The sequence below is a fragment of the Loxodonta africana genome, chromosome 12 (genome assembly GCF_030014295.1).
Source record: "Loxodonta africana isolate mLoxAfr1 chromosome 12, mLoxAfr1.hap2, whole genome shotgun sequence".
NCBI lineage: Eukaryota > Metazoa > Chordata > Mammalia > Proboscidea > Elephantidae > Loxodonta > Loxodonta africana.
Window position 1 is genome coordinate 41,508,850 of NC_087353.1, and position 23,574 is coordinate 41,532,423.

A 23,574-nucleotide genomic window follows, 5' to 3' on the forward strand; every position below is an offset into this window, starting at 1 on the left:
ATTGATTTAAAAAAAATGGAATGGATCGGTTAAATAGATTAGACACAGTCAATGTGAGAATTAATGAACTGGGAAATAGATCTGAATAAATTATCCAGAATGCAGTCCATTGAGCTACAAAGATAAAAAGTTTAAAAAAAAGGTTAAGCAACATGGAAGATGAAGTAGACAGTAGAGAAAATTCGGTAGCAGCAGCATTCAAAGAACAGCTGAGATTTCCAGTATGTTGTAAACCATTGATATTTAGATCCAGGAGGCCCAATAATCCCAGGCAGATTAGGTAAACAGAAACTCACACCTAGACCTATTCTGAATTATAGAACACCAAGAAAAAAGAGAAGATACTAAAGCAGCCGGGAAGAAAAATCACCTAAAAGCAAGAGTATACTGACAGCCGATTTCTCGACTGCAGTAGTGATGTCAGATGAAAATTAGTATTTGAATGTGTTGAGAGAGGAGGAAATATTGCCATTTTAGAATTCTATTATCAGCAAAATTGTCTTTCAAGAATGAGGTTTTAGATAGACAACAGAGTTTAACACCAATATTCCTTTACTAAAGTAACTTGTAAGGGATATATTTCAGACAAAAGGAAATGATCCCAGAAGGAAGGTTTGAAGTGCAAGAAAAAGATGCACAAAGATATCAGTAAATATGTGGATAGATCTAAACAGACTATTAGAAAATATTGGACAACAATGACATGTAAGATGAGGATAGCTGTTTAGGAAGAGAGTAGACTTATTAACTTTGTTTAATATGCATGTTAAAAATTTGAAGGTAACCACTAAAAAAAAATAAATGGAATGTATAATTTCACACTGGTAAAGATAAAAAAGAAATGAATGGAATTTTAACAGGCCAACACAAAGGAAGACAGAAAAAGAGAAAAAAAGAAAAAAAAAAAGGAACCAAGAAGAAAACACATAGAAAGCATAAAATCAGATGGTAGCAATAAATTTAAGTATATCAATAATTATAATAAATATAAACTGTATAAACTCATTAGTTAAGAAAGAGATTATCAAAAGGGATACAAAGCATAACGTAGCTATATGCAATTTTCAAGAGATTAATCTAATTAATAAATACAGATACAGAAAGATTGAAACTAAAAGAATGGAAGACAAATACACAAGGCAATAGTAGATAAAAGAAAGTTGATATAGCTATACTGACATCAGACAAAATAGACTTTAGGGTGAAAAGCATTGCAGATAAAAGAGTGTTATTAAAAAATGATGAAAAGTTAATCCCCCAGAAAGATATAATATTCTAAACTTGTATACACCTAATAACATAGCCTCAAAATATCTAAAGCAAAGATGTCATAACTACAATGAGAAAAAGACAATTTGCTATTCAGTGGGAGAATTTGATGTACCTTACTCGGTGTCTGAAAGATTAAGCAGATCAAAAATTAGTAAGAATGTAGAAGATTTGAATAAGACATTTAATAGGCTTGTGATAACAAGCATTTTTAGAATCCTGCTTCAGTCACTTAGCAAATACATATTTTTCTCAAGCACATGTGGGATATTTATAAAAACTGACAAGTAGTAAGCCATAGAGTATAGAATCAGTCTCATGCTATGTTAAATGACCAAAATGCAATTACATTAGACATCAATAGCAAAAATGTTATTTAAAAAATCTCTTATGTTTGGAAATTATAAAACACACTTATTAACTTATGGATCAAAGAATAAAATCATAATGGAAAATTTTGAATACTTAGAATTGGTGATGTTGAGAAAATATACATTAAAACAAGATGTATAACTAAAGCAGTATCAGAGGAAAAATCTATAAACTTAAAGGCTTACATTAGAAGGCTAAAAATTAATAAGTCAAACTTCCAATATAAGAAGATTAAAATGTAAAGAAATTAGAATAAATGAAATAATAATAAAAAGGTAAAAAATTGAAAACACAGTAGAGAGGAGCAATGAAGCCAAACAATGGTTGTTTCTTTAAAAAGACTAACAAAACAGACAAAATTCTGAAAATTTTTATTAAGAACAAAGAGAAAAGGCACAAATAAATAATATTAGGAATGAAAATGGGGACATACTATAAAAATAGTAGAGATTTGAAAACTTTAAGGATATGCCCAACTTTCTAGAAAAACTTAATAGCAAAACTGACTCAAGAAGAAATAGCAAGCTTTAATAGTCCTATAAAGCATTAAAGAAATCGAATCAGCAGCCCCATTTCCCCCTCCCTGCTACCCCTAGTAACCACTGATAATCTTCGGTTTCTATATATTTGTTCATTTAATGTAAGTGAGATCATATAGTATTCGTCCTTTTACAACTGAGTTATTTTGCTCAGCATGATGTTTTCAAGGTTCATCCACGTTGTGGCAGCAATTAGGTTTTAAGGTGGTTTGTTAGCGGCCATAGCAACGGAAACACCAACCCTATCAAGGCTGACTTCATGGACCTTGCTCTCAGAAGGACCCTGCACTTGGAGTAATGCTCTAGTGACATTCTCTTGACATTCTCAATGATTGTTGCATTTGGCCTTGCAATTTGTGTACCTGGTCCTGAACCCTGCCCCACATGAATCACTATCACTCTCCTTCTCTAGGTCCTATGTATCTCTCACATTCAGCATTTATAGGAGGCAGAGAACAGAGCTTTGGAACCAGCCAGACCTAAGTTCGAATTCCAGTCCCAGCACTGATTATCCCTGTGACCTTGGGCAAGTTAGTTATCTCCAAGAAACTTCAGTTACCTTATCTGCATAATAAAGATAATAATAATATTTACCTTACAGGGTTACAGTGAATAAGTGGTTAGTGAATTACTTCTTGTACAACTAATACATTAGCTTCTCTCTGTTGTCCCTGCCTCTGGTACGTTTTCCATTTAAAGCACGCACCCTCCATGCCCACATCAGGTCAATCCCCCTTTGCTAGAACTCATCTGCTCCAAAACCTTCAATGGTTCCCTATTTCTAATACAGTCCAGCGTCCTCACTAAGGCCTTACAATCAGATATCAAGTTACCGTTTTAGAGTCACCTTCCAGTGCTCCATTATACTAAAATTTTGCTTTAAACAGAGTGGTTGCTGCAGTTTCCTAAGATACTTTTCACTTTCACTTTTCAGTGCTTTTGCCCAAGCTGTTCTACCCTTAACCTAAAATATTATGGGCCATCCTGACAATCTTAGCATTCTAGTTGTTGTTGTGTGCCACCGAGTCAATTCAGACTCATAGCGACCCTAGATGACAGAGTAGAACTGCCCCATAGGGTTTTCTAGGCTGGAATCCTGGTGGCGCGGTGGTTAAAGCACTCGGCTGCTAACCAAAAGGTTGGTGGTTCAAACCTACTAGCCACTCCAAGGGAAAAAGATGTGGCAGTCTGCTTCCATGAAGATTTACAGCCTTGGAAAGCCTGTGGGGCAGTTGTGAGTTGGAATTGATTTGACGGCCATGCGTTTGGTTTGGTTTGGAATCTTTACAGAAGCAGATTGTCCCATCTTTTCTCCCACGGAGTAAACACTTAATCATTGTGTCCACGCCAAAAACGAAATTGCCTGCGGACTTTTAATGCCATTTAAGTAATATATTCTCTTAAGTAATGCCTCCAACTGCAACATTTTTAGTCCAGGTAACCGACCTCCATTGTTTAAAGAATGTCAGGTGAAGGCACCAGCCACTCTTCTGACGTTGGTATGATGTGACTTGTTCACACTTACACATTTCTAATCATTTACAAAAAGCTTTCCGAGCAACAGAAATAAAGCAGATATTGAATGAAGAAAACCAGTTGCCGTCAAGTTGATTTCAACTCATGGCAACTCCACGTAAGTCAGAATAGAACTGTGCTCCGTAGCCTTTTCAAAGGCTGTTTTTTTCGGAAGTAGATCTCCAGGCCTTTCTTCCGAGGTGTCCCTGGATGGACTCGAGCCTCCAGTCTTTTGGTTAGCAGTCAAGTGTGTTAACCATTTGCACCATCCAGGGACTCCTATTTATTGAACCTGTCAAATAAAAATGTTCCTGAATAGTTCCTGCAACTACAATGGACATAAACATAATTTACCCTAATGACCACTTGAAAGCCACCACCACTAATAATTTAAACTAATATAATTTAATAAAATTATTCAGGCCACACTGCGGTGCAATGAAAGCTTTTCTATGGCCTTTTTCACCATGATCTTGTAACTCTCTGCGGTGTCATAGATTTTTTTGTGTGGCCTTTCTTGCCCTGGTCTTGTAACTCCCACTCAGGTGATTGGGTGGGACTGTGTAGATATGCTAATTGTAGCCCACCAAAAGGATTGGTCAGTTTTGCCATCCTGCTAGGCTTGAGGCGAGCCAAAGAGAAAAATCCCACCACCACCAAGGAAGAACAGCCAGGAGCCAGCACGTCCTTTGGACCCGAGGTACGTGCACTGAAAAGCTCCTGGAAGCAGAGAAGGAGACACAGAGAGCGAGCCGTAATCCTGAAGACGGTGAGAAGTGGTGGCAGGAAAGGCCCGGCAGCAGAGACATGGCAGTAGAAGACAGCACAGTGGGCTTCCTGGCCCATGGAGTGGAAAAGCCAAGTGCTTTGGGCAGAGGCCTAGGGCCAGGGAGAGGCGTCCCTGCAGGCACGGCTGGGAAGAGGCTGTCCTGGTGGAAGAATTGTATCCTTGAGTGTTCCTGAGCCTGAATTATAACCTGTTATTTCCCTAATAAACCCCATAATCGTGAGTATGGTCTGTGAGTTCTATGTGGCCATTACAATGGATTATGGAACCCAGCAGAGAAGTAGAGAGTGCTGTGGGAGGGATGGTTGGTGTCAGAATTGGAAAAGATGGCAGAGAGAGGAAGCATGTCTGACCTCCTCCTCACAGGAATCAGCCTGGGCTGTTGATCTTGATTCTCCTTCCCCCTTGCCAAGTTAGAGGAGGTCAGATGCTGCCCCAACGTTGTTTTTACACTCTCACCCAAGTGATTGGGTGGGAGTATACAAATAAGGTAATTGTGGCCCACCAAGGGGATTGAATAGCTTGCTAATAAAGCAGATAAAGTTCATGACACCCATGTGGGGGTGGGGACCATGCAAATAAGGTCTATGGAACCCTAACCAAGGGATTGATCCATTTTGCCAACCCACTAGGCTTAAAATGAGCCATGCCAGAGACAGGAAAGAGAGGATCTCACCATCACCAAGAAAGGTGAGCCAGGACTGGAGCGCATCTTTTGGACCCAAGATCCCTGCTTTGAGAAGCTCCTGGAACCAGGAGATGAAAGAGAAAGAGCTGTAACACAGAAGATGGCAAGAAGCAGTGGCAGAGAAACAGTGGCAGCAGAATCAGGAGACCAGGCAGGAGAAGCCCTGGCCCCCGGAATGAGAAAGCTGAGTGCCTTTGGGCAGGAGCCTTGCTGGCAGAGTAGGTTGCTTCTGGGCACTTGGTAGAGCTAGGTTTGCCAAGAGCTTTGGTAACACTTGCCCAAGCAGGGCAGAGGCCAAAGGCCAGAGAGAGGCATGCCTGCAGGCACAGCTGAGAAGAGGCTGTCCTGATAGAAGAGCTGTATCCTCATCATTCCTGAACCTGAATTGTAACCTGTTTACCTCCTTAATAAACCTTATTGGTCTGTGAGTTCTGCGTGCCATTGTAATGAATTATCGAACTCAGCAGAGCAGTAGGGAGTGCTGTGGAAGGGACGGTTGGTGTCAGAATTGGTAAAGATGGACAGAGGAGGCATGTCTGATCTTCACCTCATAGGAATCAGCCTTGGGCTGTTGACCTTGATTCTCCTTCTCCTCCTGAAGTTAGAAGAGGTCAGATGCTGCCCCCATACCATTTTTACACACACATACACACCCACTCATATGTTCACAATGACCCTTGCCTAGGATTTCTTCAGGTCTTCGCACCAGCGCTGGGGAGGAATGGCTCAGCCTTAGGGTTAAACCTCTGATCAGATCCTGCTGACTGTGTGACCTGGGCAGATGTTGTCACCTCTCTAAGCCCTGGGATCTTCATTTTAAAATGAGGATAGCACTATCAACATCATAGGGCTTTGGGAAGATGCAGTTAGATATTGTGGGCCAAGTGGCTGGCGGCTAGCAGATGTTCCCTGAGTATTTCAGAGACTGTGGGGTGTTGCAGGGACCCTAAGGCTATCTTGTGTAGCTTCCCACCTGGTGCAAAATTTCTCCCACAGCATCCCTGTTAGATGGCCAGTCAGCCTCTGGCTTGAATCTTTCCAGGACAGGAGACCAGTGGCCCTTTTGTTCCTTTTCTGGCTGAACCTGTTAGAAGTTTTTATTCTGAACTGAATCCTCTCTTAATTTACCCCTCTGGTGCCCCTGTGCCTTCCAGGCCACCCTGGACAAGAGAGGTGGCAGTAGCTATATAGGCAACAGAGTCTCACACCTGTGTGCTGTTTCTGCCTGGCCACTTCTAGCAGGGTGACTACCTGGGCCAGCGACTTCCCCCTCCCTAACCCTCCATTTCTTCATCTGTCAAATGACCCCTCTCAGAGGGCTGGTGGAGCAACAAACTATATTGGGGCATTGTGAAATCCCATCATCAAACCAAGGGATGGCAGGATTCGCTTTCCAGCCCCTTCCTCCACCTGCTTTCAGGAATAAACTCTTCCCAAGTAGTGCCCAGAGCCCGAAGCCACCGCTCAAGCCGCGACCAAGCCGAAGGCCACCGCTCCAGCCGCGTCCAAGATGCAGAGGAACTGCGCTTTTTAGAATCCGGACTCAGAGGCCAGGAGGCCGCTCACCCCTGGTGACCGCCGCCCCATCTCCCCTGGTTGTGATGGGCTCGGGGTCCCCGGAGGTCCCCAGTCCTCACAGCCCTGTACACGCCCACTCCACTGCACCGCACTTCCCCTGCTGGTGATGATGGGTTTGGGGCCCCCAGGCCCCCAGGCCTGTGCCCGCCCGCCCGGAGGGAGGCTTGGACCCACCTGCTGCGGCGACGCCGCGGAGCTGGGGGTCTGGCTTCGTGGTCGCCCGAGGCTGCTGCGCCACCAGCCGCACCTCGGCTCCCCGCCGCCGGGCCCTCCCCCGGGCTGCTCCACGTGGCCGCTCCACGTCGTCCTCCCGGCTGGAGCCGCCGCCCTGGCCCGTGCAGAGTCCCCAGCGCCAGCGGCCGCTGGTAGGGCCGCCACTCCGCCCCGCCCGAACCCAGGCGCTTGGCATTTCTCTCTCTCCGAGATGGCCTCCCTGAGGTCAGGGCTGGAGGATGGGGAGGAAGAGGAGGCGGTGTGTGTGTGTGTCTCTCTCCCTCCCTCTCTCTCTGTGTGTGTGTGTGTGTGTGTGTCTATGTGTGAGAGACACAGAGAGACAGATGGTGAGGCTGGTGCCTATGAGAAGCAGGTTTAACTGGTGATGCTGTGGGTGCCACTGGCTCTGCCTCTGGCACCAAGGTGTTTGTCACAAGATGGAATGCAACTTAATGTGATTGTGACTGGCTGTGTGTAAGAGGAACTTGTGACACAGAAGGGGGTGTGCTGAGTGACTGTATATCCAGGGTGATGGTATGGGCTTGAGAGGGTTTGGCTAATATGGGTCTGATTGTGCAGGTGTGCGACAGTAAGGCTCTTAGTGGCATGTGTGTCAGGGGTGTCTGGGTGAACTCTTTCTGAGTCATTTGTGGTGCTCAAGTGGTGCTGAGCCCTGACTACTGGTTTCCAGTGTAGATGTCCCTACATAGCTGAAATGTGCACATCACTCAGTGCCTCCATTGAGAACAGATATGTGTGTGGGGGGGGGGGATCTGGAGAGAGTACCATCTTTTTTTTTTTTTTTTAAATATTTTAGGTGAATGTTTACAGAGCAAATTAGTTCCCCAATTCAACAAATTGTACATACACAAAGTGTTCCATGACACTGGTTGCAGTTTTTACACTGTGTCAACACTCTCCCCATTTCTGCCTTGGGTTCCTGGTTCCTTTTCATCTGGTTTCCTACCCCTTGCTGCCTTCTTATCTTTTCTTTTGGGCAAATGTTGTCCTTGTGGTCTCTTAATAATTGTTTGTTCTACGGAGTGTGTTCTTTTTTGGGTGTTACTGTTTATTTTATAGACCTGGCTATTGCTTGGCTAGAAGGTGATTTCTGGGAAAGAATCATCTTAAGGGTGGTGGTGGCAGCCATTTGCCAGCACAGGGTGTTGCTGTGCATGGCTGTAGCTGCTTTGTGGTCAAAATGGTGTGTCACCTACTTTTGTCACAGTGGCCAGTCCCTCCACCTGGACTCAGGAGCACATCCTCACCCATTGGCCCAGGGACTTAGTTCTTTGAATGACCTCTTTCCAGAATTTTCAACTTCTCTCTCTCTACCAGTTTCTTCCCCTCAGCATACATCACAGTGACAAACCCACTCTCATCTCACCACTGTCCTCCTTCCTGTCATAGACACTGCTGACCACTGTCTCCTCAGAATATTGTATCCATTGGTTTTGGTAACATCATTCCACCCTGTCTGGTCACTTCTTCTCTGTCTCCTTCATGTGTGAGTTCCCCAGGACTTTTCTCCCTACTCTCCATCTGCTCACGTGTTCTATCACTATCTAAATATCTAAATGCTGCTGTCAACCAAACCTCTAACTTCGGTCTCTAAGCCCCAGATCACTTCAGGTATCGGATTTCCTACCAGCACCCCAACTTTTACATGTCTGAGTCTGAATGCATATCTTTCCCCTTAAACCTTCCCCTGTCCTTCCTTCAGGTTTCCCTATCTCAGAGAAGCTGCCATCCAACCCTGCATCTGAGCAGTCACAAACCTGAGGGTCATCCATGATTCCTCCTTCTCCCTTCACCTCCAGCCTACTACCAAGTCCTATTGATTCTGCCTCCTATATACTTTAAAAATTATTTTCTTTTTTTCTAAATTTTATTTATTTCATTGTTGTTGAGCATATTCACAGCAAAAATACACCAGTTCAACCATGTCTACGTATACAATTTAGTGACATTGATCACATTCTTCAAGTTGTGCAACAATTCTCATCCTTCTTTGCTGAGTTGTTCCTCCCCTATTATCAAAACTCTCTGCTCCCTAAGGTTCCTATCTAAGCTTTTGAGTTCTTGTTGTCAGTTTGATCCCATATAGATAGTTCTTAAAAGAGCATAATGCTCAAGGCAGACTTTTTTTTTTTTTTACTAGTTAAGGTAAACTATTGTTTGGTTTCAAGATGACTTCAGGGCATATTTTTAGTTTAATGGTTAAAGTTTATCTTAGGGAAATAGTTTCAGGGGTTCATCCACCCTCCATGGCTCTGGACAGTCTGGAGTTCATAGGAATTTGAAATTCTGTTCTGCATTTTTTCCCCCTTTTGATCAGGATTCTTCTATGGAATCTTTTATCAAAATGTTCAGAAATGGTAGCAGGGCACCATCCAGTTCTTCTGTTCTCATGGGAAAGGAGGCAGTTGTTCATGGAGACAATTAACCACACATTCCATATCCTCCTCCTATTCCTGGCTGTCCTTCTTCCTCTGTTGCTACAGGTGAATAGAGACCAATTGTTGTGCCTTGACTGGCCACTTGCAAGCGTTTAAGACCACTACTCAATGAACTACGAGGTAGAACAGAAGCATGAACACGTTATTCGGCCAGTTAACTGGGACGTCGCATGAAACCATGACCAGAAACATCCAAACCAAGGAACCAAATCCCATGAGGTGTTTGGTTGCACATAAGCAGCCTCAGCAGCTACTTTAACTTTTTGTCTTTGTTGTAAATATATCTACCACACAACTTTTGCCAGTTCAATTTTTTTGCAGGTGTGCAACTTATTGACAGCAATTATGATAATCAGCTGTGCAACCTTACCCTTAATCAATGTGATTTCTTCATCACTGTTAACCCTGTTTTCCCCTCCTTCTGACCCCTGGTGACCACTAATAAACAAATAAACTTTGATCTCTCTGTATTTGTCTTTTCTTGAGGCCATACAATATTTGTCCTTATTGGCTTATTTTGCTCAGCATGATGTCTTCAAGCTCTGTCCATTCTGTAGCAGGTATCAAGACTTCATTTCTCCATTGTATGTATACACCACATTTTGTTTATCCATTCATCTGTTGATGGGCATTTAGGGTGTTTCCACCTTTTGCCTATTGTGACAGACTTGAAAGCAGAGACTCAGAAAGAGACTTGTACACCAATGTCCATTGCAGCACTATTCATAATGTTATTTATTTGTTGTTGAGAGGATACACAGCAGAACATACACCAATTCAACAATTTCTTCATGAACAATTCAATGACATTGATTGTATTCTTCAATTTGTGCAACCATTCTCACCCTCCTTTTCCAAATTGTTCCTCCTTCATTAACATAAACTCTCTGCCCCTTATGTTTCCTATCTAATCTTTCAAGTTCATCAATTTGATTCCATATGGATAGTTCTTAAAAGAGCACAATGCTCAAGGCAGACATTCTTTACTAATTAGGCTAAACTTTTGTTTGGTTGGAAACCCTGGTGGCATAGTGGTTAAGTGCTACGGCTGCTAACCAAAGGGCCGGCAGTTCAAATCCTCCAGGCACTCCTTGGAAACTCTATGGGGCAGTTCTACTCTGTCTTATAGGGTCGCTATGAGTCAGAATCGACTCGACGGCACTGGGTTTTTATTGTTTGGTTTAAAGAAGTCCTCATGGGTTTTTTTTTGGTTTAAGGTTTAAAGATTAACTCAGGGCAATAGTTTTGGGGTTCATCCAGCCTCAATGGCTCCAGAAAGTCTGGATTCCATGAGAAGTTGAAATTCTGTATTGCATTTTCCCTCTGCTTCCTATCTTGAAGATCTTCACTCCTCTCCAGGTCTATCCCCCAGTCTGGGGAGCCATCTTCTGTTCCTGGTGTTCTAGTAACAGCCTCCCAATTGGCATTTCTGTTTCCATTCTCATCCTTCTGCAATCCATTCTCCAAGTAGGCTGAATGATTCTTCTAAAATATAAATCTGATCACGTCACCCAACCCCTTTATGGCTTTCCTCTGTCTTAGTATAAACTCTAACATCCTTTATGTAGGTGCCCATGACCTGGTCTGCTCCAGGTGCACCAAATTTCTCTGTTAAGAAGTTGTCCTCTCTCACCTCTGGGCCTTTGCATGCTGTTTCCTCTCCTGGGACAACTACTCACCCTACCCCCTCTCCCCTTTACTCCCCTCCACTACTTGCCTGGGAAACTCCTACTCATATTTTGGTTTCACCTTAAATGTACTGTCATTTGATATTCAGGTAAACTTCCTTGAGGAACCCCTCCCCCACGAGGTTTAGGCACCCTCCTCAGTGCTCCCATCTAGCACCCTTATCTAGCACCACACTCTATTGCAGGGGGTCAACCCTGACTACACATTAGAATATTCTAGACAGCTTTTAAATTATATTGATACCTAGGATCCTCTCCAAGGAGCTCTGGAGGCACAATGGTTAAACGCTCTTCTGCTAATTGAAAGGTTGGAGGTTTAAACCCACTCAGCCACTCTGCAGGAGAAAGATCTGGCAATCTGTTCCTATAAAGAAACCCCATGCCTAGGAAACCCCATGGAGCAGTTCTACTCTGTTATATAAGGTCACTATGAGTAGGAATCTACTGGATGGCAACCAACAACAACAGGGTCCTCTCAACACCAACTCTATGTGGGTGGAGCCTGGGCATTGGCAGTTTTTAAAACTCCCAGATGATTCTAATCTGTAGCCAAGGTTGAAAGCCACTGCTCTAATAGATTACTTGTTTCTGTATCTCACTGAGAACAGTATCCCTGAGGTATGCAAAGTGCCTGGTAAAGAAGACATTCAGGCTGCTAACAGATACATGAGGAAACACTCACAATCATTAGCTATTAGAGAAATGCAAATCAAAACTACAATGAGATTACATCTCACACCAACAAGGTTGGCATTTAATCCAAAAAACACAAAATAATAACGTTGGAGAGGTTGTGGAGAGACTGGAACACTTATATGCTGCTGGTGGGAATGTAAAATGGTACAGCCATTTTGGAAATCAATTTGGTGCTTCCTTAAAAAGCTAGAAATAGAACTACCATACAACCCAGCAATTCCATTCCTTGGAATATACCCTAAAGAAATAAGAGCCTTCACACGAACAGATACATGCACACCCATGTTCACTGCAGCACTGTTTACAATAGCAAAAAGTTGGAAGCAACCAAGGTGCCCATCAACTGATGAATGGATCAATAAATTATGGTATATTCACACAATGGAATGCTATGCAACGATTAAGAACAATGATGAATCTGTGAAATATTTCATAACATGCAGGAATCTGGAAGGCATTATGCTGAGTGAAATTAGTCAATTGCAAAAGGACAAATATTGCATGAGACCACTATTATAAGAACTCTGGATAAAATTTAAACACAGAAGAAAATATTCTTTGATGGTTATGAGGGTGGGGAGAGAGCGAGAGGGATATTCACTAACTAGATAGTAGACAAAATATTTTTTAGGTGAAGGGAAAGGCAAATCATAACACAGGGATAGTCAGTACAACTGGACTAAACCAAAAGCAAAGAAGTTTCCTAAATACAGCCAAAAGCTTCAAAGGCCAGTGTAGCAGGGACTGGGGACCATTGTTTCAGGCGACATCTAGGTCAATCGGCATAACAAAATGTATTAAGAAAACGGTCTGCATTCCACTTTGGTGAGAGGCGTCTGGGGTCTTAAATGGTAGCAAGCGGCCATCTAAGATGCATCAGCTGGCCTCAACCCCCGCCTCCCAGCAAAGGAAAATGAAGAACACCAAAGACACAAGGTAATTATGAGCTCAAGAGACAGAAAGGGCCACATAAACCAGAGACTCCATCAGCTTGAGACCCAAAGAACTAGTTGGTGCCTGGCTACAACTGATGGCTGCCCTGACAGGTAACACAACAGAGAATCTCTGGTGGAGCAGGAGAGCAGTGGGATGCAGATCTTAAATTCTTGTAAAAAGACCAGACTTAATGGTCTGACTGAGACTGGAGGGACCCTGATGGTCATGGTCCCCGGACCCTTTGATAGCCCAAGATTGGAACCATTCCCAAAACCAACTCTACAGGCAGGGATTGGCCTGGACTACAAGATAGACAATGATGCTGGTGAGGAGTGAACTTCGTGGCTCAAGTAGACACATAAGACTATCTGGGCGACTCCTGTCTTGTGGCGAGATGAGAAGGGAGAGTGGGACAGGAGCTGGTTGAATGGACACAGGGAATACAGGGTGGATAGGAGGAGTGTGCTGTCTCGTTAAGGGGAGAGCATCTGGGAGTGCATGGCGGGGTGTGTATGGCTTTTTGTATGAGAGACTGACTTGATTTGAAAACTTCCACCTAAAGCACACACACAAAAAAACAAAACAACAAAGTGCCTGGTAAAGGGTCAATGATGAGTAAATATTTGTTTTAGGATGAATGTGGCAGGAATTGCGGGTATGAGACAGCGTAGAGTGACACTATACAAGTGACTTTAACCTATGTTTGTGAACTGGTGTGGAATGGCACCCTCTGAGTAGCTGAAACCTATGTATGTGAGAGTGTGGGGCGTCATAATGGGAACGGTTGTGTCCAGCGTGGGAGGATCACTGAGAGTGGTTGAACACTGTGTGAGACTGCAGGGTGTTCCCATGTCAGTGGCTGTGTCCTGTATGTGAGGGTCACTGTGAATGCTTGTACTGTGTGACAGTGCAGAAAAACACCACAGGAGTCGCTGTGTCTTGTGTGTGAAGGACTGAGGGGCTGGCGGGCCCTAACCAGGTTGTTTGCCGTCGCTGGGGAGGCGTTTGACTAAGTAGGAGCAGGAGATGCCCCTCACCAAGATGGCGGCTGAGCGGGTGGCAGCTTGACCTTGGAAAGTGCTCCACCGCTAGTAACCGGGAAGGGAAAGCAGGGAAGCACAGCCTCGGGGCCTGCACACGGAGGTCACTCTGGTTAGCAAGGCACCAGACTCGCCTCGCCGGCTCAGCGAGGTGGTAGCACCGCCCTTTGCCTCCCGGGCCGCCATGCCCGCGGCCAGCCGGCGGGGCGTGGCTCCCCGAAGGGCGGGGCCGTGCAGACCGGACGTGCACAGGCGGCCCAATGGCTTGTGGCGGGCTGGGCACGGTGTGTTCCTGTCAGCTGACTAGTGAAGCGCTGGAGCAAGCCATGAACTTGTGAGTGGGCACCCAGCAATAGAAAATGTTGAGCTCAGCCCTGAGTCCCCAGAACGGCACTTGGACAGGCACTTGGACAGAGGCCTTCAGTCTGCTTTTGGGACTTGGCGCTGCCCTCTATTTGGGCTACTACTGGGCATGTGTGCCCCAGGTGCGTGCGGGTCCAGCGCTCTGGCCGGCGGGTGTGGGATACTCGGGTCTAGGGCGCAGCTTCTAGAGGGGGTTCAAGCTGTTCCTGGGGGCTAGAATGGTTGGCCCCCTGGCCCTGCGCTACTGCCAGGCTCCACTTTGCTATTATCACCTAATGGAGAGCAGGTTCTGTGCCTCGTGGCACGGTGGTTAAAGCGCTCGGCTGCTAAAGGGAAAAGTCAGGGTTTCAAATCCAGCCATTGGCAGTCTGCTTCTGTAAAGATTTACAGCCTTGGAAACCCTTTGGGGCAGTTCTACTCTGTCCTTTAGGGTCACTATGAGTAGAAATCAACTCGAGGGCAATGGGTTTGGTTTTTGGTTTTAGAGTACCATTAAGAGCACAAGCTCCAGAGTCATACCTGGGATTGAGTCCCCGGCTCTGCCACTAACTAGCTTTGTGACCACAGACAAGTTACTTGGCATTCAAACGTGTTCCCACAGGCAGACCATAGTACTTACCACATAGAACTGTTGTAAAGATGAAGTAAAATCATGTAAAGTCCTTAGCACAACACCTGACATACAGTGAGCATTCAACCAATTTTACCTATTAGTATTAGTGATAGTATCATTATAATTAATCCTGCTTTGCCTCTTGCTTGCTTGCTGTATGACTTTGGGCAAACTACTTATAAAATATCCTATCTCAAATGGTTGAACCCAGTGCCTGCGTTTAAGTGCTCGATGAATCACAGCCCTTGTTATTCCAGGGCTTAAGGACGATGGTACAAGTCACATCTCACAACAGCCACTCTATCACCTTAGCCTCTCTAGTTTATAATTTCCCCAGTCTCTTTTGAGTACTGGGACTGTAAAAGAAATAGGAATCTGGTCCCCAAGTTCCTTAGGGCCTGCTACAGAAACGCAGTTTCCATTATTGAGCTTGAGACCTTTTGGCTGTGTACAGCATGCTCCTCCTTCATCAGCTTCCTGCGTACCTAGGCCCTCTCATTCACTTGATACCCACCCAGAACCAAGCAGAGGGGCTGAAAGTCAGGGCTGAGTGACCACTGACCTCCCCTGCCCCTGTCATCCCATCCCTGCTGCCTTCCCCCCTGGGTGGCATGAAGGGAAAATCTGTTCACACTAGGATCATTCCTCCTTTAGAGTATGGTCTAGCAGCAGAAAAAAAAATTTTTTTTTTTTTTTTTAAGAAAATGTGATGCTGTGGTAGGAAGGAGCCCTTCAGCAGTAGTGAGCACACATTACAGAACAGGAATGTGCAGGCAATCGGTGCTAAAGCCGGAAACCAGAATGGCCAGAGCTAGTCTTGGGAAGATGACAGGGTGTGGGTAGTCCAACTGCAAAGCAAAGGCTGCAGATTGAACAGTACCGATTTTTTCAGTCCCTGCCTATAACTCTAGCCCCACCTTCCTGCTGGACACTTTTTCTGCCTTGTATTATTACCTGCCTCTTTCCAAAATGGGTTTGGAGCATGGATAGGCTGAATGGGACAGCCAGCACCCATCAGCTGCAGCAGATCCTAGACACTGTTCTGAGTAAGTTCAGGGTCAATTCTAGAGAGGTGACGCTCCAGGACTGGGGTTCTTTGGGGCGCTATCTGGACTATACTGTCATTCCAGATTGAAACGTGTTGACTGTCTCACCCACAGACCAAGCAGTGCCTTCCAGACTGGCCTCTGGAGAGGGGGTCACTCATCTGGTGTTAGGTGCCTCCCTGGCTGCGTGCAAAGTCAAGGGAGTGAGGCAGATTGTGTTGTGTGATTACAGAGGCCTCGACTGGTGACAGGGCCCAGGTTTCTGACGTTCCTGGAGCAACACTGTCCAGTCACCGTGGAGACATTCTACCCTACACTGTGGTGTTTTGAGGGAAGGCTGCAAACCATTGCCCGAGTCTTAACACAGTCTCGGCCCCAAGTCTCTTACTGGAGGTAAGAAGGGACAAAGGGAGTGGACATGAAGCTGTCAGGTATACCGGGGACCCCTACCTGTCTGCCTTTGTTAAAATGAAGGTAATCTTTGCCCCAGATACCTCAGTGTTATGAAGGTAAGAATGAAAGCATGTTTATGGGCGGGCACACTGCACAACCATGAGTTAATACTCCATCTTCTGTGTCCCTGTTTCACCTTATTAAAGCCTTAATGCGCTGCACAAAGCCTGCCCTCAAAGAATGCTGATGGGAAGTTGTGTGACTTGTTTGTGGGTGGGGCTGGGGGTAAATCTTTGAGAAGTCCAAGTTCCTAATAGTGTCTTTGTGTGCCCTCTCTCCAAAACTACAGTGAAGTCCTCCAAACCCTGGATGGAGGACAGTTCCTGCTAGACTGGGCTAGCCAGCATGACAGCAGCCAATACCCTGACCCTACCACCCAGCCCATTGTATTACTGCTTCCTGGCATCACAGGCAGTAGCCAGGAGACATATATCTTGCACCTAGTTAACCAAGCTTTGAGGGATGGCTATAGGTAAGGATGGGCACAGCCTAGGAAGATCTGAATGGTGTCTGAACACTTTCAACAGGGAGAAGTCAATTCAGACCCTGATAGGTATGGGGAGGAGTGCTATATGAAGGGAGCCTTTTGACTGGGGTCTTTCTGAAGACTACCAAATGGGGAGAGGGGCTTCTAGGGAGAGTCTGGCTAAGATGTACCTGTATGTGCCACAGGGCTGTTGTATTTAATAACCGGGGCTGCCGTGGGGAAGAACTGCTGGTGAGTCACCTCCCCAAATAGCATGAAGCAGCAGCCCTTCACCCGACCCCATCAGAGATGCTTGGCTCTAGGGCTCTATCTACTTATTCTTCCACTTCCCTTCCTTCTCTCATGCCTTCCCTGCACTTATCTTAGCCAAAGGGCCAAGAAGTGCTTTCTTCTGCCTTCTGGCCAGGGCCTCCCTCCCTACCCAATGATACGGTTTACCCTCAGACTCATAGGGCCTATTGTGCTGCCAATACTGAAGATCTGGAGACAGCTGTGAAGCACATTAAGCACCGCTACCCCAAAGCTCCACTGCTGGCTGTGGGCATCTCTTTTGGAGGGTAAAGGCTGCCTGGGCTTAACCGAAAGGCCCAATCTTATCCCCACCCCACCCCCACGTCCTTTCCCTTTCCACCTGTCCCAACTGATGAATGCAAACCCTTCATTCATGGCTCCTGGTCCAATCCTGCAGGATACTGGTGCTGAACCACCTGGCACGGACTGGGCAGGCAGCAGGGGTGGTGGCAGCACTGACTTTCTCTGCATGCTGGGATTCCTTTGAGACAGTCTGTTCCCTGGAGACACCTCTCAACTCACTGCTCTTCAATCAGCAACTCACTGCCGGCCTCTGCCACGTTGTGGGCCGGTAGGGTCTTGGCAGGTGGGGAGGGGGTAGCAGATAGGGTAGGATGGCCAGGTTCTCACAGTGCTCAGGTAAGTTCTACAGCTGGGCTTTCTCACTTGAGAGATAGTAAGACATAGACTGGGGGCTGGAGGCCGTGGGTCAGGTCCAGGAGTAATGACGGTAGATGAGAGAGGGCTTTTGGAAGATTGGCATTTTAGATCCCAACCTTTACCTGCTCTTTTGCAGAAATAGGAAGGTGATTGAAAAAGTGGTGGATGTAGACTTTGTGCTACAGGTAGTGTTTCAACCACTCCCTCCTCCCCAGTTACTTCTTCCAGTTATTTTCCTACTCCTCATCCTTACCTTACCCTCTCCCGCCCACCTCCACCACACCCAGGCCCACACAATTCGCCAGTTTGATGAGCGCTACACAAGTGTGGCCTTTGGATATCGAGACTCTGCTGCCTACTATCAAGCAGCAAGCCCGAGAACCAAGGTAGACGCCATCCAGGTCCCTGTGCTCTGCCTCAATGCCGCAGACGACCCCTTTTCCCCAGCCAGTGGTGAGTACCCTGAACCTTGATGTTTAAGCCTCAGGGAAAATGGGCTGTGAGGTACAAGTGGAGAGAGCCCAGCCTTCAGTAAAAGCCCAGGTTCCTCACTTCCTCTCTGACCCCTCCCCCAGCCTTTCCCCTCCAGGCTGCCCAACACTCTCCCCATGTTGCACTGCTCATCACAGCCCACGGTGGCCACATTGGCTTCATGGAAGGGCTGTTCCCCAGGCACCACTGCTATATGAGCCGCCTCTTGCATCAGTATGCCAGAGCCGTCTTCCAGCACCCAGAGGAGCTGCTGAGCCTCAGGACTCTCCTATCTGCTGAGAGAAGCAAGAGCTGCTAAGAGCACCTTTTAGGGTTTTAGTTCAGTCTTCTCTAGTTTATTAAATAACTTTTCCTCCCTAATGGGCTCAGATTCATTTTCCCTTTCTTCAAGACTGGGGAAGACTATCCAGGAACTTACTCCATATTTAGCCTGGCTGGCTTGGAACTGCCCAGCTGGACCCACGGATTCCTCCCTGGGTTTTTCTTTTGCCCCTTCCTTTGCTAACAGCAAGTCCCAGGCCAGTCCTTGCCCCACAAATGCCAGGGGCTCCAGGAGAAAAGCACTGGCTACAAGCTGAGGGGAGGTGGATAAGCAGATGGCTTCTGCAGAAGGACGGCAGCTTCTGCAGGCTCTTGGGTACCTTCACATATTTCTGCAAAAAGGAAAAGCTCAACTCTGGAGTCTCTGGTAGGCAGAGGGAAGGGGGCAGGTAGTGTGGCCTGGGCTTCAGATACCACTGTCCTGGGTGAATCCACAGAATGAATGCAGGGTTCCCAGAGTCAGAGGGCCACAGCTAAGCCTGAATGGGAAAAGTAGGCAGTGCCTTTCTGTCTCAGTGGGGGCAACCTCAGCTGCAGACCCAGATGGAGTGATCAGTGGGGATCCAGGCCTCCATTCCTGTCTAGATGGTGGCAGCATCCGGGCCCCTGATTTCCAGGGGGAAGAGAGGCTAAAGGAAGCCTGGAAAGGCACTCTGGAGCAGCAGGATGGTCACAATAATAAGGCCAACACATAGCAGCAGCAGCAGCCACACCGGAACACTCCCTGCAGAAGGGGTAAGGGAAGATGTCAACAGGCAAAGGGCCTTCACAGGCTGAACAACAGGACCCTCAACCTACTCCACTGAAGGAGCAGCCGGCTATAGTTCTCCAGGGGATGAGTTTCTGCTACAGCTAAAGGTGGGGTGGTACAATGACTCACGTCGTGAGGGCAGCAGGTGCAGCTGGCATCGACTATCCACAGCCACAGAAAATAGGGCAGTTTCGTGAGACCCAAGGAGCTCTGGACCACGACCCTTCTCAGGTAGAAAGGCCACATCTGTCACCACAATGCCATGGGCTTCCCTCACATAGTAGAGGCGCTAGGGGCAGGAGGAGAAATAACGAGGAAGGCTCAGTTGGGTGGCTTTCTGCTAGAAAACATGCCCCAGCCCCCAGAAGGCTTTCCCTCTACAGGGTGGGCCAGACTCCTTTCTGCACACTCTAGATAGAGGGAGGCCAAGTGTCCCCACCCTAAAGAGCCCTCAGGGCTGTGCCCACCTTCACCCATTACCTGGAGAGAGAAAGCTATGTAGATGGCAACAGAGCCAGTGACCGTGCCCAGGCCTAAGAAGGTGCCCGATTCACTGCAACAAATAATAAAGTGCTCACTGTCCTGGAGGCCTCTGCAGAGAGCCTTGTTCCCAACAGCAGTCCTCAGGGGTTCAGGCAGGACTCCTTCCCAAGCTCCCCAGGCACCCCCACACCCAGCCAAGCCAGCACTGCCTCACACCTGATGCCGAGGCAAGAGATGACTTCGTGGCCACAGGACTTGGTCCGAAGGGGCAAGAAGGTGGAACCATCCCAGGCTGTGAGGTAGCAGGGTGGGGGCTGGCGCTGGCGCTTGTGGGGAATCTGCACTGTGAAGAGTCGCAGCCTCGCAGGCTGGTCTGGAACCTGCCCAAACCTGTGGCCAGGAGAGAGGCTGCTCAGCTCCTGGGGCCAGCCCAGCTGCCCGCAGAGCGTTACGCCCTCCTGCGCTCTGGCCAGGCCTCGGCTGACACCTAGCAAGGGCACAATCCTCCCCAGCTTTCCCTGAGTCTTCCCCACTCCCCCCCCCACATCTGGGCTGTGCCTCCTTTAGCCACCCTCCGGGGTCTTCACACCTGCAGGCCTGGTAGCGGTAAGGCATGTTAGAAAAGGTGGGTCCATTCTCTTGCCAGTGCAGCTGTGTCACCAGCTGATCCTTCTGCCACACGGAGGCCTTAAGGTCCCAGCCCACAGTTACCAACTAGTCAGGAATAAAGATGCCAAGGATGGGCAGTTAGGGGATCCACTTACTGAGCAAGCAGCATAACCACCTACTTTCTCCACCTCCCCACCTCCTCACCTTGCCATCAGGCCCCAAAGCCAGGTCCTCAATCTCCCCTTCGTGGGCTCTGAACTCCAGAACTTTCTTCAGGCTGGGTACCTGCAGCCAAACCCCCGCTATGGTTAGCCCAGGCACCCGGCAAGAACACTCTTTTCTCTTTTAATGGCCACTCAACGCAGGCTGCACTCACACGTTTCTCAAAACCCACGTGCAGTTTATCACAATTTTGGCCTTGCTGCTACTGACTCACCTGCCCTAACCGTCCCCCCTGCCCCCAAACCACACCTGCCAGACACGAACGTAGCCATCCGTCCCTCCAGTGGCAAGCAAGGTGTTATCATGGTTGAAGCATACAACTTTCTGCAGTGGATCACTGCTGAAGTCTGTCTGCACCGCCTGCAAATTCTCAACACTGAGCTCTACCCCCTCACAGTGGGTTTCCGCTCCAGTTTTCTGCTCTGCTGGGGCCACCCCCTTCCTTTGTCGAGGTCCTTGGTCCTTAGAACCTGCAATACAAACAGCCTGCCAGGTCCCAGGCCTCTACAGCAGTACTAGCCTTTCTCCACATGGCAGGCTTCCACTCTTTGCCACCACAGCCCCACTTCTTTAGAGAGACCAAGAGGAGAGTGATCTTCCTCATCTCTTTCCAAAGAGCTAGAGAGGCACTCCTCACCTGCCTTCTCTGCCTTGTTGTTGCCCTTCTGCTGACGGGTCTGGAAGCGCAGGAGCTGACAGTGGGCATCCTGCCCTGCAGCAAGGATGTCACCAGCCAGTGCCAAGTTCATGGTGGCCCGTGTCTCTGTGTCATGGGAGTGTAGCAAAGAGGCACTCAGGCGCCCATTAATCCGCTCTAGCTGCAGAAAGTGCTGAGAGAGAGGAAGCCAGGATGAGCAAGGTTCAGGGGTACTCGGACTACACCTAAGGGCAAACTGACATCTTTCTAGTCTGATGCCTTACTCCTCTGCTTACTGCACTTCCTAGTTCACAAAGCTTTCTTAAGTCTTCATTTGGGCCTCAGAAACCTGTACAGCTGCCAGGACTGGGGATATTACCTCCGGAGTGAGACTCAAAGTGAAGGAACCTGGCCTACGACCAAATGCGCCGTTCTCGTCGCTGCTAGTAGGCAGATGGACTTGTCTATGTGGCCTCCCGGGAAAAGGACACGATAAGACCCCGGGGCTGCTCCTGAGGTCGTAGGTCGCGCCTACGCAGCGGTGCGCGCAGTTTTCACTTAACCTTAGGAGTCTCCAAACGGGCTGGACTGAAACTCGCGCCGGGGAGCCCGGCTTCCCGGGGATCCCCACGGAGGTGGGGCAGGGCCAGAAGCTGAGATACGGCGCGTTCCCGTGACCCGCGGCCACCCCGGAATCGCCCTTAGCCGTGGTGTAGCCCGGCCCCAGTGGCCCTGCGGTCTCACCACGCCATTCTTTATGCCTGTCTTCGCGGCGCCTCCTCCACCCGCCGCGATGAGCAGCCCGGCGCTGGAGTCCACCTGAAGCGCGTACAGCGGGAACGGGGCCCGGTACAGCTCTGGCGCCCGGCGCCGGCCCATCCCGCCCGGCGCTCTTCACTGCTCACACCGCAGCTCCTGGGACATGCCTCGCCCGGCGATGAGCTTGGGCCGGCTGCCGCCTGGAGGACCCCCGGCTCCTCTCACATCCGCAGGGCTGCCGATACTCTAACCACACGCAGGGCCCGTTTCCCTCCCGGCCGCCGAACCCCGGCTCCAGCCGCGCAGGGCGACAGCGCTCCGCTCCAGCCGCTCTCTCCGCGCAAGTGCAGACCCGACAATACGCGTCAGCACTACTCGGCCGGGTGACGCAACGCGGGCGCCGGTCCCGCCCCCTGCGACCCCGGGCTCCGCCATCTTTGTGCGGGGCATGGGAGGTGCTGCTTCCTTGAAGGGAACGCCCTTGGTGATTACGGAAAAGAAGAGGTGGGGTTAATAAAGATGACTAGTTGCCAGTGGAGTTGGTTCTGGCTTATGGCGATCCATAGAACTGTGCTCCATATGACTTTCATGGCTGTGACCTTTCGGAAGCAGATCGCCAGGCCTTTCTTCAGAGGTGCTTAAACATTTGGACTCCTAATAAAGGCTAGTAAACTTTCAAAAAAGAAATCCTTGGATTAAAGCTTTTTATACTTCAAGGATGAAATGACTCATACAAGCACACTTTTTAACCTAGAGAGAAAGTGATTTGTCCAAGGTCACATACCAGAAACATGACCTGTGGCTCTCTCCTCTTAATGAAGGCAGCATGGACTTTGGTTTAAAACCAGACAAGCCAAAAAAAACAAAAACCAAACCCGCTGCCGATTCCAACTCATAGTGACCCTACAGTACAGAGTAGGACTGCCATATAGGGTTTATAAGACCGTAATCTTTTGTAGTGACATCTATGCAAAGATTTTTGCATCATGCTTGGCAGAGTACAGGGTCAGCGGAAAAGAGGAAGACTCTCAACAAGGTAGGTTGACACAGAGGGTGGGTCGACACAGAGGCTGCAACAATGAGCTCAAGCATAACAAGGGTTGCAAGGATGGCTGAGGACCGGGCAGTGTTTCATTCTATTGTGCATAGGGTCACTATGAGTCAGAACCGACTCGACGGCACCTAACAACAACAACATGCAAAGATGTCACCTTGAGGACTAAGGTGTGCCTGACCCAAGCCATGGTGTTTTTTTTTTTTTCACATGCATGCAAAAGCTGGTGGATGAATAAGGAAGACTGAAGAAGAATTGACGCTTTTGAATTGTGGTGTTGGCAAAGAATATTGAATATACCATGGACTGCCAAAAGAACGAACAAATGTGTCCTGGAAGAAGTACAACCAGAATGCTCCTTGAAAGCAAGGATGGTGAGACTGGGTCTTACATACTTTGGACATGTTGTCAGGAGGGATCAGTCCTTGGAGAAGGACATCATGCTTGGTAGAGAATCAGCAAAAAAGAGGAAGGCCATTAAGGAGATGATGGATTGACACAGTGGCTGCAACAATGGGCTCAAGCATAGCAAAGATTGTGAGTATGGCACAGG

General features: G+C 47.8%; 3 protein-coding genes across 3 annotated transcripts in view; 1 reads left to right on the forward strand and 2 right to left on the reverse strand.

Moving 5' to 3' along the window:
- Nucleotides 1-7,074, reverse strand: part of CGREF1 (cell growth regulator with EF-hand domain 1) — a 20,154-nt gene extending 13,080 nt beyond the window's left edge. Inside the window, exon 1 of the mRNA XM_003411933.4 lies at nt 6,923-7,074. The gene's annotated coding sequence lies outside the window, so the exon portion shown is untranslated. The remainder of the gene's footprint in view (nt 1-6,922) is intronic.
- Nucleotides 7,075-14,047: 6,973 nt separating this feature from the next.
- On the forward strand, nt 14,048-18,545 carry ABHD1 (abhydrolase domain containing 1). Its single transcript, XM_003411839.4, has 9 exons — nt 14,048-14,265; nt 16,035-16,195; nt 16,545-16,727; nt 16,928-16,973; nt 17,187-17,299; nt 17,431-17,604; nt 17,830-17,878; nt 17,981-18,146; nt 18,269-18,545. Exons 1-9 carry the CDS (start codon nt 14,140-14,142, stop codon nt 18,481-18,483), a joined length of 1,233 nt encoding a protein of 410 aa, XP_003411887.1. The 5' UTR covers nt 14,048-14,139; the 3' UTR covers nt 18,484-18,545.
- Nucleotides 18,491-22,313, reverse strand: PREB (prolactin regulatory element binding). Its single transcript, XM_003411934.4, has 9 exons — nt 21,953-22,313; nt 21,209-21,401; nt 20,821-21,041; nt 20,554-20,634; nt 20,330-20,454; nt 19,957-20,130; nt 19,738-19,810; nt 19,387-19,546; nt 18,491-19,230 (listed from the first exon to the last, which is right to left on the reverse strand). Exons 1-9 carry the CDS (start codon nt 22,085-22,087, stop codon nt 19,136-19,138), a joined length of 1,257 nt encoding a protein of 418 aa, XP_003411982.1. The 5' UTR covers nt 22,088-22,313; the 3' UTR covers nt 18,491-19,135.
- Between the last annotated feature and the right edge of the window lie 1,261 nt (nt 22,314-23,574).